This window comes from Meleagris gallopavo, chromosome 6, assembly GCF_000146605.3.
Source record: "Meleagris gallopavo isolate NT-WF06-2002-E0010 breed Aviagen turkey brand Nicholas breeding stock chromosome 6, Turkey_5.1, whole genome shotgun sequence".
Lineage (NCBI taxonomy): Eukaryota > Metazoa > Chordata > Aves > Galliformes > Phasianidae > Meleagris > Meleagris gallopavo.
Window position 1 is genome coordinate 41,830,129 of NC_015016.2, and position 26,487 is coordinate 41,856,615.

The following is a 26,487-nucleotide window of genomic DNA, read 5'->3' on the forward strand; positions in this document are numbered from 1 at the left end:
GTACACCCCACCCCCAAAATAATACCAAAGAAGGGTGCAAGAGGAGAGGAAGGTACATGAAAAATGCTGCTGGGGAGACTGTGCCAGGTTTGCTCCTTTTGCTGTCTAAAGCAAAACGTACAGAGTGCCAGCATGTTTGCCAGCAGGGAGAGAGAAGAAAGGACACGGGGAATTGCTTGAAATGTATCTTGAGCTCCAGTGCACTAGGGTCTGGACAGCTTCATGAGACTGCAGAGGCTGCAAAACAGCCCCTGCCCGAGCATAAACATCGGTCACACAGTGAATTTGTCGATTTTAACGCTCTTTATTGAAGCACAGTCAGCTACAATCAAAGCAGCTATGGCCTTTAACCAGTGTAATTCCCTTTGCTTAATGGGATTGTAGTTCTTTGCTCATCAAGCCCTATTCTGCACTCAAGGAGAGGAATGGTGGCAGTGACCCGCAGCTGTCACATGTTCAGGGTCCCCTTCTGTCCACTGCCGTGGTGCTGTTCCTAGTGGGTGACCATGATGCCCTTCTCCACCGAAATGTCTTTGACCTGGTTGGAGGTCAGCCTGGCCACAATCTTCTTCTCTCCTACTCTTGTTGGAGTGCATATGACTTCAGACTTAATAATCCTGCCTGGCTGTATATCCCTAGGGAAAAAGGAGAACAGTCCCAGCATGAGCTCCTTGCACATCACCGGTCTCATTTGCCTATTTGTCATAGTTTTGCTAAAAGAAAAGCCACTGCATGTGTTAAGCATGGGTATGCCCTTCTGCAACCAAATTGCAGCAAGCAGGGCTTTGTACCCTATGTTGTACCCCCCAGGCACTGTTTTGAGCATGTATGTTGAAGAGCTGCACCGCTCACTGTCTCCTACCACTTCCTCAAGGAGAATTAACAGACAAGGAAAGGATGTTATTCCACGCCCATCAGCTCTGGGGCTCAGGGTTGCCCAAAACCTTGTCTTACCCTTCATCAAATGTTGCCATCTTAAATATGCCCAAGCCCTCCACCATCAGCTTGCAGTTGTCCAGAGGGACGTTCAGCTTGTTCTTGAAGATGAAGGCGCAGGTGAAGTCCTTGTTCACCTGTGCTGTTTCTGGCATCTGGAGGAGGAAAGTGAAGCAAACACAAACACGGGGAATCAGAGAGCTGATAGAGGTGCTGGAGGTGCTGCTAGCTCTGCCAAGGGGAAATGTTTCCTTCACTCCCCCCATCTACTTTTGGGACCTTTGCATGGGGTCCCCTGGCCCCAGCCAAGCCTGGAGGAGTGCAGCCTCACCTGGACCTGGATGGGGGGGTACTCGAAGCTCAGTGACACCTCCTTGGTGAGCTTCTCAGGTGTCCCCTGGATCTCAGCGATGGCAGTGACATGGACGTGCTCTTCATCGTCCACTGTGGCCAGTGCCTTCATGTAAGCCTCGGGCATGATCTTCAGCGGGACACGCACCTCTGCGGGACAGAAGGCATGACCTGGCTCTTTAGCACATCAGTGGCAGAAGCAGCACTGGTGGCAGTGCCTAGTGATTGCTGGCGGGATGCTGGGTGAAGCATATTTGCTGAGGCCATCCTGCCCTGCATACCCATCTCCCCCCTATGCAAGTGTTGGCTCAGAAAGCACTAGAAGCAAAGATATAGATGTATATTTTTGGGAAGGGTGACTCATGCTTGGAATGAGCAAGTACTGTTAAGTATTCATCGCTCGTTAGTGTGTTGTTTGGCAGATTGCAGTCATGCTGCTGGGGATCAGCAGTGTAGCCTACGTTGCTCAAAGATATGGAGCAAGCAACAGATAACCCTGGGGGTAAATAGCCTATAAAACATATCACAATTTCCATGCTTACCAGATTGGCCTTCCACCTTGACAGTCTGCTTGATATATCCAAGATTGGCATGAACTTTCCCAGTGTAGGACTGCAGCTGGCAGGAGCTGGCAAGGTCGACAGTCCAGCTCCCAGCCACAGTGCTCTTCACGGTGATGACCACCTCAATGGGATTACCAGGACACAGAGGCTTTTCGTTGGTTATCTCCAGCTGGACACCAGACTTGGGGACCACCTCATTTTGGATCGTGTCCTCGTCACCCGCATTTCTTAGGTTCACATCTAGGGGGACTGCAGCAAAGCGTGAACGAGGTGTCATCCCTGAGGGCTGCAGGTAAGAGACGGCTCTCTTCATGGACGCCCTTTCCTCCGAAGAGCCTGATGAAGCAAAAAAGCTGCCTCAGACCTGTATCTCAGTGCCCTCACCCAGAGCCACCTCCCTTCCCTTTATTTGTTCTTCTGCTGCTGAGCAGAAGGTGTCAGGGCATCGACTGCCTCAGTCTGAGCTCAGGAGAGCCCCGTGGTTTGTGCTACTGCTGGGAGCGGGGCCTGCCTTTTGACTCTGCTTTGGAGGATGGGGGCAGTCACCTTCAGGGAACTTGTACTGCCAGGTGATGTCCTCCCGCCTGTTCTGCCCCACAGCCTTTGTGCTGATGTTGGCGCCGATGCTCTGGCTCTCCACGCCCAGCTTGGTGTACTTGTTCCTGCCGTTCTCCTCCTTGACGCGCCAGTAGACCTTGTCGGCGTTCACTTCCGCGTACACAAACTTGCTGTCATAGGGCAAATACACGTCTCCATCTTTGACAGCCTTCACTGGGCACGGGCCACACTGGAAAATACCTGTAAAGCACATTCAATGCTATTTGCTGTGCCAAACATGACACACACATATTGCATTTAAACATTCGTGCACCCACAGTGCCCTGCAGGGTTGGCTTCCAGCCTGCCAAGAAACACAATTCCCTGCTTCCTGGGCTCAGACCGCAGGAGTGAGATTGCCGGCCTCAGGAGCTCACAGCTGGCTGGAGACCACAGCTCCATACAAAACATCCCTGCCTCCCTTGGGAGTTGCAGAAGAGCCCTTCCAGGTAAATCCTACCTTGACTTTGCTCCTGAGGGGTTGCGTCGATTGCCTGCCAGCCATCAAACCCTGATGGCAGGTCCTTCCGCTTCATCCAGACATCATTCCACACGTGGAAGTTCCTGTGTACATGCAGGTTGCAAAGAAAGGGAGTGAGGTGTTGTAGGTAAGAGTGGTGAGCTTCTCTGCTTAGCTCTTCCAGAGGACAGCTTTATTAGAGGATTTGTGTGCAGCCCTGTGAAACTCTAGGCTGTCTTCTTTCCTCAGCAGCAAACACAAAGCAAAGGGAAACTCTCAAAGAAAAGCCTGCCGGGGCTGGGGAATGCAGCGTTGCAGGGATTAAGGAGGGTTAACCCTACCAGACGGAGTCAGAGGACATCCATTTCAGCTTTTCTCCTTTCTCGTTCAGGTAGACATCAACCCTCAGGTTCTCATCGGTGTCATGCGCTGAGTTGAAGTTGCTCACACTGCGGGCTGGGATCCCCAGGCAGCGCATGACTGCAACACAAGCAGAACACAGGGTTACAAAATCACTGGTAGGCACCACTGGGGTCGCTTGGTCCAAACCCTGTTAAAACAGCAACACCCAGAGCAGGAGCCTAGGCCCGCATCCAAGTGGGTCTTGGAGATACCCAAAGTGGAGACCCCATGGCCTCTGGGCAGCCTGTGCCAGCACTCAGTCACCCACATAGCACAGAGTGCTGCCCGGTGTTCAGAGGGAGCTCCTGTGCTCCACTCTGTGCTCGTGGCCTCTTGTTCCAGTGCTGGGCACCGCTGAACAGAGCCTGGCTCTCAGTGCATCACTCTCTCCCACTTGGTGTTTATACACATGGATAAGACACCTTAGCCATCACTACAGCAGTCCCAGCTCCCTCGTTCTCTTCTCACATGATAGGTGCCGCAAGCCTTTAATGAAAGCACCAGGATCAAAGGGCATGCAGAAGTTTCCCTGGATTACTAGCCCAGTAATTAGGATATCAGATAGAGAGACGTGATTTCACCCCTTACCTGTAGTGAGGACTCCCGAGAAGACCCAACATTGACCATAACTGACAGGCTTCTTCGTTTTGTAATACTGCTGCAAAATTGCAACGCTCCCAATCCATGCCATGGGGGAAGTCCCGTTCTCGTACTTCCCTGACCAGTTTCCCAGCACGACACCACTGTCGTCGTTGGCATTCACCTGTGTCCATCCACACACAGAGGAGACAACTTCAGGGATGAGGCTGAATGAGGCCCACATCTTCCCAAGGTGCTCCACAGCTCTACATGGCTGCTGGCACCAGCTGGGGCTTCCCTGCCTGGAACCCATCTGCCTGGATGTCTTCAAGCATCCTAGGCCCCAGCGCTCCCAGAAAGCGTCCCAGTGCAACCAGCAGCTGCCCCTGAAGCATGACGTTGGGCCTGGCCACCAGCTGCCTACTAAAGGACAACGGCACATTTTGGAAATGGAGAGATGCTGCATTTCTCCTGCCTCTTCCCTTCACCCAAAATGCCTCCCTATCTCTTCTCCTGCAGTTTTGTATTCATTCTAATCCTCAAGGAAATAAAAGCGAGCAAGAAGCAGGAAGGAAAGCTGGAGGGGCAAACCACTCCTCTGAGAGAGTCGTACCAAAGCAGACATGGCTCTGGACACAACCACAGGATCCCTTCTACTGCTCATCTTGAGCTTGCTTTTGTCCAGCAGGTACATGCAGGCATCCAGGATTGATTCCTCAAACTGTTTTGGAGAGAAAAAGGAGACTTTTTTACATATCACTCTGAAAGAGGATTTGGTCACTCACCTTAAGGTCTATCTAGGTATTTGGAGACTGCCAAACTGCCAAACTAGCCCTACCTTCTGATCTTTCCTTATGATATTGAATGAACCTACTTCCATTCTCTGGCCAATATCGGTGGTAGGTGGCTAGCTGGACTAGATGATCTTAAAGATCTTTCCCAACCCCAGTGATTCTGTGATTCTGGAGCCTATGGAGCTTCCAAAAGCCTTTTTCTCCAAAGAAGGGTTTAAATGAAAACCCACCTTGGGATAGACGAGCTTATGTCATCCGTCTTGCAAGCAGAGCCAGAACCTGCCCCAGCAATTTCTTGCTCTTGTGAGCACTCCTCAGTCAGCTACATCACCTCCCTGAAGCCTTGCACATCGCTCACATGAATAATGACATTTTGAGAAGGTTACAGATATTCAGGCCATTGACATATATAAAATAGATTCTGGTTAAAAAAATACATAATTGCAGATTACTATGACAAAAGATTCCTAATTAGCAGAGGCTGATAAAGCTCCCTTAGATCCTTCTCAGAGAGATGTCAGGCATCCTACACAATGAAACCTGGCAGAATATCAGCATTGCTTCCCCTTGCTTCATGGCAGAATAAATACTAAGACAGGCACAGTCCTATGGGCGATGGCCTTTGGCCCGTCTGTGGAAAAAGCATCACCATAAGGACTTTTGCTGGGCTCTTCTAAGTAATTACGTTTGAAATTGCAGACTTGGAGAACAAAATAGAGCAAAAAAAGGAACCCCCAAAAGAACCAAAAAAAAAAAAGATTGCAACAGCATTAATGATGCAATGGGGACAGAATCAGATGTCATCGTGTATCCACCCTCTCCCCCGCTGCTGAGCTGCCAGTAAGGGGGATCCCAGAGGGAAAGATTTGGTCAGAAATTCTCTGTTCTCAGTTTCTGAAGAATTTACCAGTGTCTGGTGATCTGATGGCAAATGCGCCACTGAGCTCTAGTCTGGGGCTAGGGAAGATGCTTAAGCAGATAGTTTACTCTAAGCACCTGAGATTTCCCAGTGAAACTGAGGGATTACTCAAGTGCTTTAAGCTGCTCGTGGGCTTAATCTATTTGTGGATTCATTTAAATTAACACCAAACAGAGAAAGAGTGAAGAGAGGTATCGATGCTGTGGGGACAACTGTGCCTCACCTGCCCAAAATTCCAGGGTTTGCTGTGTATGTTGAAGGCAGACCCAACATAGATGTAGCCTGTATCGTTGAGTACGTACTCCTTTCTCTCAGCCTCGTTGGACAGGAAGACAATATCACCTTGAAGAAAAGCACTTAGATGTTGGCTGACTTTCACATCCGCTATAGGTAGATTTTCCTGGAAAGCTAGACAGTGGCAGCTGGTGGTCTGTAACACTCACACCGCTTGGTGACTGTGTGGCATTCACACTTTTCTTGCTATTGTGGGAGAGTTCCTATAAGGCTAGGGGCTCCCCAGCTGGCTCATTGCTCTTGACCCACAGGGACACAGCAATTTGGAGAGAAGAAAGGATGTACATGGGAAGGGGGAGAGGAGAAGCTCCCAGATCAAGTCCTTGAAAGCAGTATTAATAACCCAGTTTGCCAGACCGCTTTCCTTACCTTCACACCAAGGGTTGAACAGAAGGTAGACAGTGTTCTTCTCGGGCTTGTAAACATTAGGGCCAGTCTTCACTATCAGGCCATATATTCCCACAGCAGCATTGGGTGCGCTGGTGACAGACAGAGTGCACTGGAGGCAACAAGGAGAGGGGACGTGACATGACCAACCCTCCATGGTGGCACCAGTGCTGTGGGGCAGAGGGATGGGGCACATCCTGTGTGCCCAGTAGGGGAGTGGGAGGTGAACAGGGCAAATGGAAATCCATAGGGCTAAAGAAACACAGGACGGGGGCTATGGGGTTTTATTCCAGTGCCGCCCCATGCCCTACCTCTGTGCCACTGGATTTGACGATGGAGATTTGCCAACCGCTGACATTCCTCGTGCTCCTGGGGTTCAGTGACATCAGGGTCCCCGTGGGCTCCTTAGGCTTTTCACCTGGAAATAACAAGTTGCATGGGTTTGCAGGGCTGTGCAGTGCCCGGTGCTCTCCCACTCGGAGCAGTGCTTACCAATGCTGAAGTGCAGTGACAGCTTGTCAGAGGCCCGCAGCTCCCTGCTGAGGGTCAGCTGCACCAGGAAGGGCTGCCCACGCCGCACCACCAGGTTCGAGGTGTTGTACGCATCCGTGTGGTGCTGCACTGAGTTCTGGCTCTTGAGGAAGTCAACCTTGGTGACCTTCAGGTCTCTGTCTGAAAGATCATTTGTGTAGAGGGAGGGAGATAGGAAAAAATATATTGGTCAGTAAAGACAGCTTTCTTCTTACTAGAGCTTTTGTGGGTCATGAAAACGCCTGGGCACAGCAAATATGCTTGTCAAGGACCACTGCAAGGAACAGATGGCTCAACAGCAAAAAACAATACCACTTAACAATACCACTTCTCCTGCCTTTGGGTCTGGAGCACCCCACCTCGTGGTGCAGGTGCTGGGGGCAAGAGGGGTCATGCTAGCAGCAGCTGGGACCATCCTCCTACAACACAACTTGCTTCGCCACAAAGCAAACTTTGCCTCGGCACAGAAACACTTCTGTATTGGTTTTAGTTTTGTTTTTGCTGTTCTGGAGCAGATGCCAAAGGGAATGATGCCACAGGCACTTGCATGCAGCTATGCATCTTCCTCACCTTGTTGTCCTTCACTGTAGGTAACATGCGCACGTGTGTATAAACAGCTATAGAAATATATGTATAGCCAAGGGCAAGGATCTTTGAGCACTACAAACGGTTGTTATTGCAGATATTAAAGCAAAACAGTGATAGTAGTGACAGTAGAAGCAGTCACTGTAGTAGGAGTAGTCAATAGCCAGGACCAGTGACTTAAAAATTAACCCCAACTGTTGATTTTTTCTCAGATCAAAGACTTTATTAGCCTTATCTTGGCACTGAATTCGTCTCTTGTGATTATCAGTTAATGGTTGACAGCAGCCGTGATCTACCCCTGTGGGACATAGGCACTTAGCCAAGTTGGATGTAACCCCAAAGTGTCAAAAGTCAGCCTTCCAAACTGCTGAACTTCGCAGGAGCAAAGCGAGACCCCTCTGCTCCTCAGTAGGGTGGGGGCCTGGGGATCTGCTCAGGTTGGGCAGGGAGAGCCAGAGCATGCCAGGACACGGCCATGCCTCCTCTGAAGTGTCAAACTGTGTTCTGCCTCTGCCCATGAGCCTCTTTAGAGCTAAGTGCTGTGCAAACAGCAGGGAGTAGCAACGCAAAGCAAGCGTTTGGCTCACGAGTGATTCAGATAAAGAGGTGGGCGAGTCACGAAATATGAAAACTGGATCACTTTGAAATAAAGGAGTCAAAGGTAGGAGGGGTTAAGGGATTAGGTCACAAAATGCCTTGACAGTTTTATATGGCACCGCCAGCAGTGCCAAGGTGAGCATCACTGGGAGCCAGCCCTAGCACCAGGGAGGCTGAGATGTGCCGGTGGCTGCGGCGGATACGGCTTCACGTGAGAAAGGCTGTGAGCAGGGCTGGATCTTGAAACCCAGCCCGGATCAAGGCTGCAATTGCTGCACAATGACTACAGCTCTGAGCAAACCAAAGTGATCACTCAGTGAGCTGCACCGAGTTACTGCCTCCCTGCATTTCCTCCTATTTACTCAATAAACCACATTTATCATAGCTGTGTAAGAATTATGGTAGAAGTATGAAGTTAGAAGTATGGTAAAAGGACTTAAAATTAACCGTCACCTTTCGTTCACTGGCTGCCTTTTGGAGTGCTTTTTGTTTGCTTGCTCCATGCCCCTGTCAATCTAGGTCTGATATTTTGCACAAAAGGGAATGCAGGACACCAACATTTCAGCAGGAATTGTACAACCCTTTGCTGAAGGGGAAGTGAAGGAATAAACCAATCTCCAGCCACCAGAGCTGCTTGCCCTTGCTCCTTTCTGAAGCTCAGGTTAGCCTGTGCTCAGGAAAGACATTCAGCTGTTGGAGCGGGTCCAGAGGAGGGCCACAAAGATGACCAGAGGGCTGGAGCACCTCTCTTATGAGGAAAGGATGAGGGAACTGGGCTTGTTTAGCTTGGAGAGGAGCTGCAGAGAGACCTCACTGTGGTCTTCAAGTAATTGAAGGGAACTTAGAAACAGATGAGGAACCGACTTTTTATACCATCTGATAGTGATAGGACATGGGGGGATGCCTTTAAACTTAAAGAAGGAAGATACAGGTTAGATGCTAGGAAGAAACTCTTTACTCAGAGGGTGGTGAGGCCCTGGCACAGCTGCCCAGAGAAGCTGTGGTGTCCCATTCCTGGAGGCATTCAAGGCGAGGTTGGATGGGGCCCTGGGCAGCCTGGTCTGGTGAGTGGCTGCCCTGCCCATGGCAGGAGGTTGGGTTCGGGTGAGTTTTAAGGTCCCTTCCAACCCAAATCACTCTATGATTCTATGATTTTCATCTCAGAATATTTTTTTGTTGACTATCGTTGATATTGAGGATGCAGAGAGAAAATAACGTGGGTAATTGTTAATTTTTTTTTTGAAGCATTCCCTGACTGTGCCAAGTCTCAAGTTGAGGAGCTGTGCCTGCCCAGGACTGCATGCTAACCTCCCTGCACTGATTTCTGAGAAATCAGTGATTCCTGGTGATCTGTAGTCCAGCTGACACAGCTGTTTGTTCTGAGGAATGCCATGGAACTGGCTGGAGGCATCCCCTATCTTTTGGAAGCATCTCCACCCTTAGGGTGCCTTCTTTGCACTGCCTGCAGGCTTGTAAACATGAGAATTAATGGTTTATAATGGATGAGTGCTCTGAAATACATAAATATACAGATATATTTTTCTCCTAGTTCCATGATTTATCTGTTACAGAGGTGTTACAACCTGACCCACAGCCTCATCCTTACATCCCCATCTGTAAGTTATGAGGTTTAAAAAATCATATTGTAGAGCAGTGTGTTTATAGCCAGCCCGGCTTCAGTGGGAATAAGTGTTTCTCAGGAAGGAAGTGCAGTGGGAATTATATGGTCTGGCTGCAGGAAGGAACAACATTTAGACACCTGCATTTACTTACCATCCTTACCCAACCTCGGGAGAGCACTCATCTCAGGGCAAAGATGTTGCTGCCTGAGGCTGGCAAGGAAATTCCAGCTCATCCACATACAAGGCACAGAGGTATGAAATTATAGATTCATAGAATCCTTAAGGTTGGTACCACATCCACACGGTTCTTGAACACCTTCAGGGACAGTGACTGCACCACCTTCCTGGGCAGCCTGTGCCCCTGCTTCACTGCTCTTTCGGAGAAGAAATTTGTCCTAATATCCAACCTGAGCCTCCGCTGGGCAGCACTGCACAGCCCAGCTCTGCTGCCAGCTGTGCCTTTGGCACCAGCCACCCCTGCTGCCCTGCTGCCCAGCTACACACCAAGCCCAGGGCTTAAGGTGGCCCCAGCAGCTGCAGCCGCTGCAGGAGTGACTCAGGCACCTCACTGGTCAGTGCAGGTTCTGCTGACAATAGGGTAAGCCAAATGAATCCCTCTCATTCACATTGCAACTTCTGACAGGTGGTGTCAGCCATCCCTAAAAAGCAATACTCTACACAATCAAGCAGGATGAAAGAAAGAAATTCCTTTCAGCTTAGCCCAGTAAGTTCTTAAAAAACACACTTCTTGCCCATTACCATTGGCACAGCCAGATTTCTACAGGCTGAAGGAAAACAATGAACACTGAGTTGCGCCTTCCAGCCACGTTCAGAGAGCCCTCAAAACCACCTGCACAGCCTGACCCAAAAGCAGCACTTCCCCAGCAGCACCCAGATGCTTTCCCTCAGAGTCCCACTCACCACAGCGTTCTTGAGCCCCAGTCCCCACCACAGGAATCCTGCCAAGCTGCAAATATACTGCAAGTTATCATAAAGCTCATCAGTACCTTGGCTCATGGTTCCTGATGGTGGTGTGACCAGAGGAGAATGCGATGCTGATGGCTTCTGAGCTCCCGAGTAGCCTCTGCTCTTGCCTGTGTGCTTGCAGCAGGAACAGGGCTGCCCTTTTTATCTCTCCTGCTCTGAGGTGTCAGCAGGTCCATTGCCAAGGGGTGGTGTTTAAAGAAAGGAAGTTCCTGCAGAAAAAAATGACTACAACTCCCTCTGCACATAGTCAGCCCCTGAAGAACAGCGAAACTTAAATCCCGCCTCACATGGAAGGTAAATTTGCACAATCTGATGACAACTGGACAGACCCTTCACTGACAAATAGTAAATCATGGATTAGATGAGTAACGAGAATGCACTCGTGCCCTAATATCCAGGCTACTGGGACTGAGCTAACTTCAAGAGGAAGCTCACAAATGTTCAGTTCTTCAGAAATTAAGAGTTTCCCATGAGGAATGGTCCAACGTTCTTTGAATTTAACAGGATTTTTGTCATGAGGTTTGGGACAGAAACGTCCGATGCCGTGAGCTAACAGCCAGTGCTCCCGCCTGTGGCAAAGCCCCTTAGCTGTGGGGTTGGGTGGAGGCTGGAGGAGAAAGTGGGTGGGAAGAAGAGAGCAAGACTAAGTCCAGAAGGAACAAGAAATGTGGTGGACCAGGAGCCCATGTGCCCCATTGCCTCCTTGTCCTGGGGTGACGGAAGGGAGAGAGAGGAAGGGCATCCCATTGAGGGCACAACTGGTGGCACAGGTCATCAGTGACACGGGCACGGTGGCCAGGGGCAGAGAGAGATGAAAATGTTCCCTCAGGTACTCCAAAGTGAAGGAGCAGCTCAGCAGTGGGAGCAGCCTCAGCCGTCCAGTACTCCTCTATGCGGCAGCAGTCAATGCTGAGTGCTGCACAGTGTGCTTTGACCACCAGCATAGAATTCAGGATGCAAGAGTAGCACATCTAAGCGTAGGAGCTCCCTAAATAACATCTCAGTGCTCTCAGTCACGTGGTCTGATTTTTGTGTGTTTCTATGTGGAGCCAGAAGTTGGACTCAATTATCCTTACATATCCCTTGTAACTTGGGATATTCTGACTACCTCCCTATGAAGCTTTCAAAGGCACCAATTTTTCCCCATCAATTCAGGTAGCGAGGTATTTGCTTTAGGAGGACCTGTTCCATTCGGTGCCAAGTTAGCAGATTCCACCCTCCGAGCATGTCCCTGCTTGCTTCAGGAGCAAGTGAGATGTCCCCACTTGAGAGCATGAAAGGCGCATCACGGGGCATGGAGGGTTCAGCATGCATTCCTTAATCTCACAGGACATCTATATGAACATCTGAGCTGGCAGCGTTTGCAATAGCCACAGCATCACCCACCCTTCAGAGCCAGACACTGTGCCGTCTCTTGAATGTTTCACTATTGAAAAAGCAATGCAACTCCAGTTCACCTTTCAGCATTGCCTTCATTCTGTGCTTTCATCCTAGAGGGTGGAAGACACTTTTGTTTAGAACTAGGATGAGATGAAGTAAAGTATGCATTGAATGTCGATACAATAACACAACCAATAGTAGGTGTGATCTGAACATTTACAACCTATGTTGCTGGTTTCCATTTGGTTGTAGCAACAACCAAAATCCACTTAATCTGAAGTCACTGACAGTAGCTTTCTAATCCAGTCTCAACCTGCTATAGACATCATTCCGTGTTTGGTTGAAGGCAGCTTACATTGTCTTGGCACAGTAGTCTTACAGCAAAAACTACAGATTTTTGCAAACAGGAAGGGGCTGATGTCAGTAACGCTTTGCTCCTGAAAAAGGAATTACATCGGTATGCACTGGAGGGTCAGTACAGGCAGGGTGTGTATTCTAGTTCCGTAGGGTTTTGCAAAAGGCTGATTTCAACGAGATGCACGTTCTGATCCTCTGAGCCTCACAGTTCAAAGAAAGACTGCTGAAATCAGATAGGTGTGAGTTCTGTCCTTCAATGAACCTTTGTCTTCGAGGACAGCTGACCTTTACACTGTCTCCAGGACTTCTTGGTTTACACCAGCAGACAGGGCTAGCTTTCATTTCTGTTTTCACTTTGTGCAGCTGCTGGTCTTCCCTGCTCCCATTACCTACTTCTGTGCTTTGTTATCATCTCAAATCAACAGCACTAAACTTGGAGCACATGGTGCAACGCTTCGACAAGAGAGCATCCTCCCCCACCTTTTACCAGCTTGCTCTGCCAGAAACGGCTGGTATTAAGTGTAATACACACTGGGAGAGCCATTGGCAAGCTCTGAGAAAAGGGATTGTAGGAATGTTTTTCAACTACATGGCATTTACTTGTTCCATTTTGTCAGCAGGTCATCTCCCTCCTTCCTGCCACCACTCTCCTCCTGTCCCTGCTGGATGGAGCGGGCAGAGGGCTGTGGTCCTGTGCTGTGGCTTTTTCCCATCTCTGTTTCTTGCTGTTAAAGACCTCAGGCCTCCTTATTTTTTCCCCAAGCAGTTGCAAAGTTAATCACTTCAATCAGGCTTATGAAAAACCTAATATGCTCTTCTAATTAACAGAAGCAGGACATGATCTTTTTTCCCCTGGCTATCACCAGCCTGTTACTTATCGCTGCAGCAAAGCTTAAGCTCCCACAGTTCTGTTCCTAGCTTGATTAGACACCAGAGGCTATTAGCCTTATCTGCGCTTACCTGCAGAAAGGTTAAGTCAACTTATTAGCTGACACAAAATGCAACACAATGCAAACAAACAAAACTAGAATTCCCCAGTGGCTGCTCCCCTATTTACAAGCTCACTCTTTGTCCCAGGTTTTCTTTATTTTGTGTATCAAAACGACGAGAGTAAGGCAAACTTCCAGAGCATTCCCACAGATACTGATGCCGTGCAGGAACAAGAAGCACAAACCAATCCTCAGCTTGCAGTTTTAGTCAATAACAGCTCTCGTTACGGAGGAGTTGCCTTTTGTAACAGTGACAGCAGACCTACGTTTTTTATCACCGTTCAAGCATTTGAGTTGCTCCCATCGTGCCTTTTTTTAATTTCCCGCATCCAGAGCAACTCTCAAAATCAAACACAGATCAAAAGTGCCATGGTCTTCTCTGTCTTTAGGAATTTCCTCATGGTGAGACACATCTACATGTAAAGAACCTGACGTGCTCTCACTGCTGTTACTCTTGAGGGAGCACTGATCCAATCACTCCTCACTCATGCCCTTTCAGCACAGGCCATGACAGTGGCCTGTCGGCTACGCCCTGTGGGCATCCTGTCCTCCCAAGCAGGCAGATTCTCCCCTAACCTGACGTGAGCTGACTTGTGGCAGCCGATCGGACGTCAGGGTTGATGCAAGATGGCCAAGCCCAGATCGTAACCATTTCCAAGGCATCTGGCCACAGCTCATTCATAATGAGTTTCTCATTAGCAAATACTGAGACGTAATAGATACCAATAAGCTTGCAATGGAAACTCCGTTGTTTCGTTCTGATTTATCCATTAAGGAATGTTTGGACCTAATGTTATGGGTTTGGGTGCCAAGTTTTGGGCATTCATTCCAGCAGGAATGAAAACAGTCCCTGTACCCAACTCAGCGTCCCTCGGAGGCAAAGAAGGCTTTTTGCCTCAAATGGAGACCAAAGCTACACATATCCCACACATCAGTTTATGGTCTTGTAATCCCTCCTCAAGCAAAAACCTCTTGGTGTAGCTCTGAAGGAAAAGAGTTGCTTTAACAGTAAAACAGAGTGACACAGTGCTAACATAATTCTTCTGGTTATTTTTGAAGACCTTTCTCTGGCTGAGTTGCATGAGGCAAGGGCAGCCGCAGCATATGGGGCAACTCTGTCTAGAAATAGACTCTGGGATGTCAGAATTACGCAGTGTGACCCTTAACTCTTGTAAAATCACCGGAAGCATCAAAATAATCACCTTGTAGGGCTGAAAGGATTACATTTTTTTTCAGGTCAAAGTACTACTTGTTTGCAAGATGCTTCTTTAGAATTATGTGCAAGAACTGATGAAAATACCTCCACCATGCCACTTCTTCCAGGCAGCAGCTTCCTCTCTTGTGAAATTGTTCCTTTTTTAACCCAAGTAAATCGTCAGCACTTGCTGTGATGCAGGACAGGGTCTCCCAGACTGAGGTCTGTTCCATGCAAGGAGGAAGCTACTTCAGCTTTGCCTGTGGCCCCCATCCTTGTGGTGGAGGAGATGGTGGGCAACTGGCAAATACAAGTCATGGCCTTCTCAACCCCTTGTTGCAAGACACCGCTGGCCCCTTTCCCATCCTAACCAGCAGACCTGCTCCTCACACCTCCACCCCATCGGCAGAGCTGGGACATAGAGAAAGCCTTGCACCCCAGGAAGGCCAGCACGCGGCCACAACATGGAGGACATCCTGGGAAAGGGTTCAGTGGGGCGGGTGCAGCCACCGCAGGGCCATTACTCCACCCTAGAGCCCTGAACCAGCTTCCAGGGTGCATGTGTGGCCACGCTGACTGATTGCAGTGTGGACACACATCCACGGCCTACACCTACAGCAAACAATATGAAAAGGCACGAGGAAAAAGGAGCAGAAGAAGGTTATAGAAAAAATAAATGGTAAGGGCAAGGAAATCAACAGCATAAATATTGACTCAGCGATAAATAGTTTATCCATATATTTAAAACAGTTTCAGAGAACAAGGAAAATACTGACTGAATGCCTTCCCACCTACAGGATATGTGTTTGGCTGCACATGTCTGACTGAGAAAATAGAAACTGGCCTGCCAGCTTCTTCAAGTGACATTTCTTCCTGCAGGGGCGGCACAACTGCTTCCTGTCTGCCCCTGTGGGGATGCCCACAACACGTGTCGCTGCATGGATGGGCATAGCACGGTGGGTTTTGTGTCTGGGGACCTGCAGCTGTTTGCCCTGAGAAGCTGCTGAGGCAGCACGCTCCCATTCACCCCTCTTTGCAAGATCCAGGTCATAGCCCTTCATAGCAGCTCAAGAAGCTCTCACTTGGATAGGCAGCTGGAACAGCTCCAGGCCCATTAGGATTTCTTAGGAAGCATCTTCCTGCAGCACTGGTTCCTGACAGCTGTGCCTGCCTGTTGCCTAACTTGGGAATGTCCTGAAGGGATCGAGTCACTTGACACATCTCACTCGGCAGCAAAAAACGTGGAATATGTAATGGCTTATTTTTCCTGGGGGCACAGCTTGCTGTTCCTAGCATTGCTGTAATTTACAAGAAACCCTGGCTGATGTTCAGGACGTGCACACGCACTGAGAGCTGGCCATGGCGCCAAGCAGAATTGCTCAATGCTTATCTCTTGATTCAGATCCGAAAGAACCAGCTGCTCTTTTCTCAGAGGAGGTGAGCAGGTGTCACGTCCAACATATCCATGCTTCATCCCAATTCCCATAGATAGGATGAAACTATGGTATGAACCTGTCATGAGTGATGGGTTCGGGGTAAAGATGTACACGTTTCTTCCAAATAGTGCTGGTACCTCCTGCCGCACCCAGCTTACTGCCACTCTTCCTGCTGCCTTCCTCCTTACTTCCATCGTAGTGGCCTCATTGCTGCAAGGCATAGCAAAGCCCCTGCTGCCCCAGCCCAGGAGCTCCCCGGTGCTAACTAACCCAGCACTGGCAATTTCATGGGCCTTCAAAGGCATGCAGTGCACGTGGGAGCTGCTGGTTTACTGCTCAGAGCAAGTGTCCTGCATGTGCCAAGTGTTATGGCTGGATATTGTGGTGCTGTGTGTAACTGTGGACTCCAGGTGCTTTGGCCAACTGGCACTATCAGCAGCCATGCAGTGGGGCCCTTGTCCTTTGATAACAGTGTGTCTCTCTTCAAACCACGAATGCATACCCAAGAGTCCATGACAGTTTCTGTGGTTAGCTATCAGGCCTTTGGTAGCCTAGGTCTGTATGGTACCTCAAAGAGGAACCTCCTTTCTGTAACACAGCAGCACTTAATAGGAACTGGCAAATGTGGAGGCAAACAGCTTCCAGTAAACGTAGTGTTGCCCATGCAATCTGTTCCCGGGTCACAGAAAGTCCAACCTTCTGCCCAAAGTGGGATGGTCATCAGTACTAGACTGGGTCAGTTGAGGTTTTGTCCAGTTGAGCATTGAAAACCTCTATAATGAAGAAGCAGCCATATGGGCAACTCAACTCCTGGTGAAACGTTTTTTTCCTGAATGCCATCTTGGAACTCTCAAGGCACAACCTGTGCCTGTTGCCTCTTCTAATAATGTTTGCTAGAGAGAAGCCTGGTTCCACTGCTTTTGTACCTTTCCTTCAAGCTGCTACAGGGTCACCCAGACAAGCCCACAGCCCTCAGTCTTTCCTCGCAGACCTCTGTCATCTTGGTATTCCTCTCCTACACCAGTTTCCCAACATTTCTCTTGAACTGGTGTGCCCAGTAAGGGACACAACACCCCAGACATAGCCACTGACCACATTAGGGCCTGAGGGCACCATCAAGACAGTGCCCACTGTGCCAACAGCTCAGGAGCCCATTTCAGATATTACAGATAAGTTGATGATGTGTTTTCAGTGTTAAAAGATCTAGAAACGAAAATACTTTAGAAAGAGTACTGAAACACCTAGTCTAACAGCTATCTTTTCAAAGTTAGAACATGTACTTCAGTCTCAAATATTTCATTTTTTCCTCAAGACCACACTGTTTTTTTGGGTGTCAGTCAAGTTCAGTCCCGTGGCATTACTCTTCTGTTCTGAATCATTGAGACTTTCTTTCTTAAAAAGTGTACTATAACAATTTATGGTGTTACAGTGCAATTTTGCAATGCCATCAGCGTTAAAGGTCTCTGGAGGGTCACATGAGGCACTAAATTGTGCTAGATGGAATTTTTTATACACCAGACTGCAGAACAATCTTACTGAGCATATTCAACATACTCACTTCTACCACTTACCACCCTTGTAAACATAATATCCTGTAAGCTGTCTTGATAAACACTGTCACTGAGCTATCTTGATAAACACTGTGACTGAGCTACTGTACAAATCATTCAAGTAAGTGACTCATTGTCAATGACAATAGGGACACTTCTCATATTTTACATATAGTCCTTTACCCAATCAAGTCAAACGATGCTTTAAGGTTCAACTGCAAGTACCATTTCATCTGGTTTTGTTCCCTGTGAAGGTATACAAGATATTATTTATCTTAGAATATAATACTCTCGGACCTTTCTCATACAATAGAATTTTCAAACATTTCCCACAATTAACTCAAGAATTCTTCAATCTTTGTGAGCATTGTTGTGAATCCTGCTGTTCACCACGCACCTGATGGCTCTATTGTTTGAAGCATGACATGGCAGAGCCCTGCTTCAGAAGAATCTGATCACCAGGATGCTTATAAATCGGCTTGTGTTTGACAATGAGGGAAAGGTGCGGGAAAGACTCATTGCCATCGGTGCCTAAGAGATGTGCAAACACAAGTGCATTTTGTTGGAGAGATGTGTACTGGACAATCCTCTCTATAAATACTTGAGCTCAATGTGCAGAAGCCCCATGCACTACTGTAGTTTCAGCATACGGACAACCCAACTTCTGGCCTTGTAAGCTAAGGTTGTATGGTTGGTCGTGATTTTCAGCCACCTCACAATTTGCGAGTTAGTCTCACATCCCTCTTATTGTGTGTGATTTAAAATATCTGTACACAGAAAATTTCAGCCACTGAGGTTTGGATAGAGGAATGGGCTGCCCAGGAAGGTATTCAAGATACGTTTAGGGACATGGCTTAGTGGGGAAATATGAGTGGTAGGTGGATGGTAGGACTGGATTATCTTGGAGGTCTTTTCCAACCTTGGTGATTCTATGATTCTAATGAAATGACATTGCTTTCTAATGAAAATGACAACACTGCTGTTTGTGATCACCTCAGGTGCACTTTGGATAACCACACACAAACTATTTACAAGAAGCACACCATTTGATCCCGCAGCAATTGCAGCCCCAGCCCTGTGCTGACAGGCTCCACCAAGCCCTGCTTACATAAAAGAGAGGAATTCCACCACCAAAATGTGCCCTGCTCAGCAATCTTTCCCTCCCACAGCTCTTGGAACTAAAAACGTGGTTTCCACTTCCAGCGTGCAGTATTTATGAAGTCTTGGACAATGTTTTCACAGTCCTAGTTTATCTTCTACTGTCCTAAAAGTATCACAAAGGAAAATGTTGCCCATACTTTCTGTGGATGTACGAACATCTCCCAGACCTTGGCATGCAACAGTGATTCTGAAATAAATGGCAGTTTTGAACTATAAAAAAGAAGGGCAGCAACAATCAAACTAACAACGAGCTCAAAAAGTGATAGGAATGGATAAACTTCTTGTTCCTGCACTCTAGCACTGGGCTTAGAAGTGAGCTTGACACTCATTTGGTAGAAGTCCTTACTCGTGGCAATGCCAGGTGAGAAACCAGCTAAGTTTTCCTCAGAGCCCAGAAGGATACAGTGTAAATTCTACATTTTGCTTTGGAGATTTTGCACACATTGAGCCAAGGGCAAAGAGCAAGGCACAAAGTGGACGCATGGCACAGCGCTGTGGGCACTGTGGCTATCCACAGACCAGATATCTCAGTCACTGCCGGTCTGGTCTTTCTCCAACCACTTGCATGAAAGCTTACAGCTGACTGGGAGCTAGTCATGCTTCAAAGTGACACACCAGGGTAAACAAACTAGGCTTGTAGCCTTTTTTATTTCTCAGTCACATGTGAAGGTCTAATGAGATTTCATAGGCTTGAAAATGCACAATTCTTGGTTGTCAGCTCTGCAGACAGACGAGGGATGATGACGGGTCTTAGCTCCTAGCAGCTGTTTTCTGCTCCCACCGAGGTGTTCAAGTGTGCAGGAGCAGGGGCTGCCCCAGGCTTGCTGCTGTTTCAGCCATTGACTGCAGCAACTTCCTTTCTAATGCCCTGAGTCATGGCAGCTCATTGGCAGCTCTGCAGATCCTGTGTCAGACAGAGCTGGCCAATGTTTGCCTTTCTGCTTGTCTAGCACATGTGAATTAAGCCAATTCAAACCAATCCATCGCCAGTTATCAGCCAGCCTAATCAAACAAGAAACACCTCCTCCTCTGTCTGTCCCTCACTGAAACATGGCCCGGCTTCCAAGGCCATTGGACATATCCCACTCAATCTGTCCTTGCTGGCCTCCAAAAAGCCCTCTCCACATTTATGAGGAATAGGCATTGGGAGCACTCAGTCCCCTTTCCCACCAATGCTGCTTTCTTTGAGGAAAAGACTTATGAGCACAGTAAGGGGGAAAAGCAAAGTGGCTTCTCAGGACACAGATGGCAAGCACCAGGAGCGAGGGCACTCCCTTGAAGCAGCAAGGGGACAGCGACTTTGTAGCTATCTGATATCAAGAAGGAAAAGGCACAAATCCAACTCCAGTGGCATTTCCACCTACAAGTCTATTTTTACAATCCTGTTGGGCACGGAGCTGATCTGCCAGCTAATACAAACATGACAGGTCCTGATAATGAGGCTCACACAAACGTGTCCTTGGATTTTCTGCACATGCCATGACTATGACTCACTTTCTGCAGTTACAAGAAGACACAACTTGGCAAGCCCAGAGCAAACAAATGGTATCACCAGCATGATGCATACATTTTTAGGCATCATTATGATTCTTTATTAGGACTGCAATCAAAAATTACCACAGAAATCAAGCATGCGCAGGCAGTGGAAAGAAACCAACACCTTGTAAATGATGATTCTTGCCACATGCAACATACTGGCAGGCATCTCATTCTGGCAACGAAGAGTAATCACTGACCCAAAATTTAGCACGAGAGGGAACCACTGATCTATTTAGTTACATTGCACAAATGGAAAATAGCATCATTCAGGAGTGATAAAAAATGTTGCCTGAGAAAAAACTTTTTTACTTAAAGCAATTGCCAGCTCAAGTGATGAGTGTTCATCACAGACACTCACAATGAAGAGGGCTGACTGATGACATGGTGTTCTTCCCGTGTTACAGTACGACATACACAAACCAGAAACAGTGATAAAAAAATCAGTGCTGGTTAAGAGTTTAAATGAAAAAGCAACCCCTTACAGTGAGCAACGTGTCAGGAATGGGAAACTGGGAATTACAGCAACAGACGTAGATGGCAAGTCAAAAGGTGTGTGTGATAGAGGCAGCCAAAGGAATTAATGTAATGCTCCACCACCTTCCAGACAATAGGAACCTGGAGCAAGCATAGGGCCTCTCCAAGAGGCAGCAAAGAAAATCACCACCAGCAGGGCAGAAATGTCCACAACCTTCAGTGCCTAGTTCTGCTTTCTTTTTCATTTTAAGATGGTTCCTCTCATGGAAAAATACCAATGTACGGTCACCTTCCACAGCCACTATGTTTACTTTCTCCCTCCCGTCCTGGCACTGGGAAGGTTCCACCAGCACAGGGTGTGAAGAGGAGGGGTGGCTGATAAGCGCTGGCTCTGGTTTCCAGACAACTGACTCAGACTGATCAGCTCTCCCTCAAGTTGCCACTGTTCCCACACCTCCACCAGGCACACGGAATGGTTGCTCTGGCCAACCATGGAAAATGCAATCTGCATAACTTTGCAAATCGATGGAGAAACGTGCAAGGGAGCTGAGCAGGTCTGATGGCACTCAGAAGGCTCTGGCACGGAATGAGAAAGTGCATGGTGTGAGGACCTGGTTGGGACCTGGCGGCAGCACTATCTGAAGCATTATCCAATGGAATAGGATAGGAAAGCTGGAAATGGAGAGAGGAGAGATGTCACAACCCCTTCTTCTCCACCATGTGCAGCGTTGGCTGGGGTGCAGCAGTGTGCAGCAGCACGAGGCCACAGAGCGTCACAGTGAGGCCAACCCACCACAATGGTGTCCACGTCTCCCCAAAGAGAAGTTTGCCCAGGATGGCCTGGAGGAAAAAAGAAAGACAAAGCTTTGCCGAGCTGAACCACCTTAAAGCTTTCTGCATTGCCAGCTCCTTCCTGGGGCTGCTTCAGCAGCCCAGGAGAACTTCCTAGAGAAAACTTCTGGTGGGACCATCACCAACATATGGATGATGATGATGCTGGAGATGACCTTGTTTAGCAGCCAGCCAGGAAGCACAGCCAGATGGAGCTCCCCAACAGGATTTTAGCAGCTGCAAGCATGCTTTGCTGCCTTCCCTGCACCACTCAGGAACCAAGTCTCCACTTCAGTCAGTAAAAACACAGCTCCACTGACTTGAGAGCGTTTAGGACAAGGCTGTGAGCTGGCTGAGAAGGGCTGGAGCACAGAAAGAAGATTAATGGCTTGTGAGAGTGAAATGCAAGCATACCTGTGGGCCAAAAGTGCTTGTGCTCTCACTAAGAGGTGGCTTTGATCTGTCAAAAGTGAGGTTTTGCTTTAGCTAAACCAAAACAAAGCAAACACTCCCAGCCCCAACTCTCACTGGCAATTAGAAAAAACACCTTACAGCTGCTCCAAGGTATGGCACATGGCAGTAATGCTCTTCCTCCCACACCACGCAGAAAATCCTACAGCCTCTGTGTGAGGAACAGCTGTGAGCTGACACAATTATTTCACTGCTGTCTGCACATACCTACACCTCCCTTCACAGCTAGCATCACCGTGCTCCTCTAGGCTTCTGCACCTTGGGAATGAATGTACTCACCGAAGAGATGAAGTTGGAGGCTGTTGTGGTCACAGAAGCAGAGGCCGAGGAGGAGGACAGTCGCAAGGCTTTTGCAAAGACTGTCCACATGACTGCATTGCAGGCACACACCAAGCCAATGCAGCCCACACGAAGTAGAACAGGCAGCTGTGGGACAAAAGGGAAAAACCTGATTATTTTCACTGCTTATTAAGCCTTACTATAACATGAATACTTTGGAGTGAAACCAAAGTAGCATGGGCTTGAAACTGATTTACAGACGGTATTACATGAAGATGAATATATTACATCACAGAAGGCAACAGAAACAAGAAAACAGCCCTGGCTCTGAGGCATCTTAACATGAATCCAGCCTCACAGTACAAGCTCAGAAGTGCTAGGACAGTGTACAGCAGCTGCCAAAGTCCAGAAAGCTTCTGGCCTCACAACTTGGTGTGCACACCATGCAGTGAAGTGCCTTTCCATCACCAGACATATGGAAAAGGGTCATATTTTTCCCTATCAGATTGGAATGCAGCTGTACATGTCAGCACTGTGTAAGAGCACAGCTTTGCCTAAAAAGCCTTTAACTCTTGCAGTCTACCCAATATCCTCTGTTCCAGCTGCTGTGGCCCATTCCTTAGCCTCTCAGTGTTGTGCAGGTGATGTGAAGGCCACAAGGGATGATGTCACAGGCAGAGTAAGTCCTTCAAACACTCAGGGAGTCCATGAAGGTGAGGAAAAGCAAGACTTTGCTCAGCCCACAGTGATAACATCTTCACATCCCATTGCCTCTCTCAGTCAATAGAAGGCCGTTGTGAGATCAGCCCTTGAGGCACAGGCGCTGTAGGCATGAAGCCACCCACAAATCCAGCTTGCCTCCTAGGAACAGCAGCACTGTGCCCTCCTTCTGCTAACTGATCCCTGGGGCCTCCAACCACCTCATGCTCCTACTCAGAAGAAACTAACAGACACCAGCCAGGGAGGCTGTTAAAGGAGCAGAAACTTAAAGGGAAAGGCCATAAATCATAGAAATAAGGAATGGCTTGGGTTGGAAGGGAACTCAAAGATTGTTCAGTTCCAATCTCCTGCCCAGGCAGTGCTGTCACCTACTAGATCAGGCTGCCTAGATTCCCAACCAACCTGGCCTTGAGCGCCTCTGGAGATGGGACATCCACAATCTCTAAGGGAAGCCAGTACCAGTCCCTCACCACCCTCTTAGTGAAAATATTTCCCTGACATCTAATCTAAATCCCCCTCCTTCATCTTAAAACCGTTCCCTCTCTTTCTATTACTATCTACCCATATAAAAAGTTCACTTCTCTTCTGCTTAAATCTCCCTTTAAATACTGGAAGGCCACAATGAAGTCTCCACGCAGCCTTCCTTCTCCATACTGAACAAGCCCAGCTCTCTCTGCCTGTCTTTGCAAGAGAGGTGCTACAGCCCTCTGATCACCTTTGCGGCCCTCCTCTGAACCTGCTTAACAGCAAGATCCCTTTGGATTGGCATCCTTTCCTTCTGTCATCAGAACAAAGCCCTGCTTGATAGCTGGCACAAAGTCTCCAAGGTTAACCCCAATCCCACAGAGTTCACGTTTGGCCTCATTTTGCCCCACTGGTAGCAAAGTCCTCCAACTTTATCAAGGCAACGGCAAACATTCCCAAACAATTCCCACCTGTGGAATGCTTTGCGGTCTGAGGCCCTTTATACCAACACATCACCGCCCGACAAACCTTGCTGAGAGGGATCACAGGGTCAGCCAGGCCCAGACACACCAGTCCTTCGAGGAAGAAATCTGCTGCTATGTCACGGCTCATTGTGGGATGGGGGTTGCCTTCCAGACAACTTCTTACTCCTGGCCTCTCCCTCTGCCTAGATTAATGGACATTTTGCCTTGGCCGGGGCAGCTCAGTATGTCCATGTAGGCTGCTAGAGGTCAGGCAGATTTGGAAGACATGAAAAATATCTCCATGTTTTATAAAAATTCAGTATATTCTTCTCTGGATCAAAAAAAGCCTATCAAGGTAGACTGTGAGGAGAAAGGGCCTTAAGATAGAATCACAGAATCAGAGAATGGAGAATGGCCTGGGTTGAAAAGGACTACAATGATCATCTAGTTTCAACCCCCCTGCCACAGGCAGGGTCACTACCACTAGACCTAACTGCCCAGAGCCACATCCAGCCTGGCCTTGAATGCATCCAGGGATAAAAAGATCTCATACTGTCTCCAGCTACCTACCAAGAAGGTGAAGAGGTGGTGGAGCCAGGCTCTTCAGTGAGTTACATTGGGGTATGACAAGGGGCAGCAAGTATGGGTTAGGAAAGGGGAAATGTTGATACACACAAGGGAAAACAAAAGCAGTGAAGCAGAGGCTGCAGGTTCTGTAACCTTGGAGGTATTCCAAGCTTGACTGGAGAAAGCCACGAGCCATCAGCCAGCCCTGCTGGAGTTACTCCATGAGCCCACCAGCCTTGGAACGATGCTGGCTGTCTTCAAAAACAACTCCACCGCTGAACTTCTACTGCAGAGCCATGAACTCAGCTGTAGCATGCTCTGGAGGTGGCACGTGTCCAGAGGAAGGTTTTCCAGAGAGGCTGAATCCTTCTGCATCTCAAGCAGAAGAGTAGTCATGGCAATAGCATGCAGTGCAGAGATGGGAACATCCCCAGGTGCTTCCCACAAGGAAGGACAGAGGTGTAATTCCTTCCCTGCAAAGTGCTCAGCAGAGCCAGCCCAGTGAGTCAAAGATTACTGTTCTGATTGCTTTTCTAAGAAGAGATTAAGTCAGTGTACATTTCAGATAATCCAGAACCACTGTTGAAGTGGCAGAAGCAAATTTAGACGGAGGTTGGCGGGAGAGTGGGGAAAGTAAAGAAAAGGCTTTCTCCAGGCAAAATGACCCCTTGTGGTGAGGTCGCTCTCAGGTGGGGCCAGCACGCATCCGTCTGCCCTGGAGATCGGTCTCTGTGCTGCTACTGAGCATCCTGAAGCTCTGTCACCACCTCTCAGAAGCATCAGTACACTTTTAACGTCTACTACTTTCCATACTATACAAGTGTCAGCAGCTTTTTTAGATGCATTTGTAGATTTCTGTAGTTCTTCCTCAAATGCAAAACTCAAACTTCAATCCCTTGTGGCAGCCCTGCAGAAATGCCTTCATAGCAAGTGCACAGGAGTCAAACAGTGAGCCCTCTGAAAGTGTTTATGGTCCTGCAGATCCTGTAACATGTAAGCTCTAGGGAAACCGGCATTTGCTTCAAACTTATGTTTTACAGTAAGACTGATTAATTTAGTTCACAATAATCACTCAAATGGACCTGAAAAGTAAGCGGAGGAGCCAATCTGTTCAGAAAAACAAATCATAATCACAGAATTGAGCACGACTGAGCTCTGGAGTTCTGCCTCTGGAGTTCTCCTTGTCCAACCTGGAGTTGGACCTGGGGCACATCAGGCCCACGCTGCCAGCCGGGAGAGAGAAGGGTTGTTGTCCCACTGTGCTCACTTGCAGCACTGAGTGCAGTTCTGGGCAACACAGTCTAAGGTGGACACAGAACTATGACAGTGTCCAAAGGAGGGCTACCAAGACAGTGAAGAATCTGAAGGGCAAGGAGTACAAGGAGAGGCTGCAGTCCCTGTGTTTGCTCAGAGCAGAGCAGAGGAGCCGAGGAGGGGCATCATGGCAGCTGCAGCTCCTCGCAGGAAGTGGAGGGCAGCACTAAGCTCTGCTCTGTGTGACAGCGATCAGACACAAGAGAAAGGAGCCGTGCCAGGGGAGGGGCAGGGTTTACGGATGTGGATGAGATCCCTACGAGCCTCCCCTCCCCATGTGAGCAGTCCCAGCTCGCAGTTACTCCCACATTAGGGGCTGACACTCCACGCTTTACTTTTCGGTCAGCGCAGAGCAGAATCTTTTGGGAGGGGGGATCAAGAGAGCACCAGCATTTAAAATTTTCATTCTCCTTCCGACCACTCTTAGAAACATGAAAACTCCTGCTGCGTTTTGCAGATACCCGCTGAGCTCAGCATCTCCCCACACCCCAAACGTTTAGCACATCTCCACGGGCTGCGAGAGCAAAGCGGCACCCGCTGGAGCACGAGGAAGGGCCCGCACGGACTTCTCCACCACATGCGAACTCCGACGGGCCCGCCCGGAAGAGGCCGCAGACGGTAACTCAGTGCGGCCGCTTCCCCGCTCCGGCTCCCTCCCTCCTTACCCAGCCTCCGGCCGCCTCCCCGCCGC

At 48.6% G+C, this 26,487-nt stretch overlaps 1 protein-coding gene across 1 annotated transcript; it reads right to left on the reverse strand.

Annotated features, from left to right (window-relative positions):
- Nucleotides 1–270: 270 nt before the first annotated feature.
- On the reverse strand, nucleotides 271–22,355 carry TGM4 (transglutaminase 4). The gene is made up of 15 exons (XM_003207247.4): nucleotides 22,267–22,355; nucleotides 10,625–10,813; nucleotides 6,775–6,954; nucleotides 6,594–6,700; nucleotides 6,265–6,394; nucleotides 5,825–5,943; nucleotides 4,502–4,609; nucleotides 3,898–4,072; nucleotides 3,249–3,387; nucleotides 2,908–3,011; nucleotides 2,397–2,648; nucleotides 1,830–2,186; nucleotides 1,268–1,437; nucleotides 955–1,091; nucleotides 271–635 (listed from the first exon to the last, which is right to left on the reverse strand). Exons 2-15 carry the CDS (start codon nucleotides 10,632–10,634, stop codon nucleotides 494–496), a joined length of 2,130 nt encoding a protein of 709 aa, XP_003207295.1. The 5' UTR covers nucleotides 10,635–10,813; nucleotides 22,267–22,355; the 3' UTR covers nucleotides 271–493.
- Nucleotides 22,356–26,487: the final 4,132 nt, after the last annotated feature.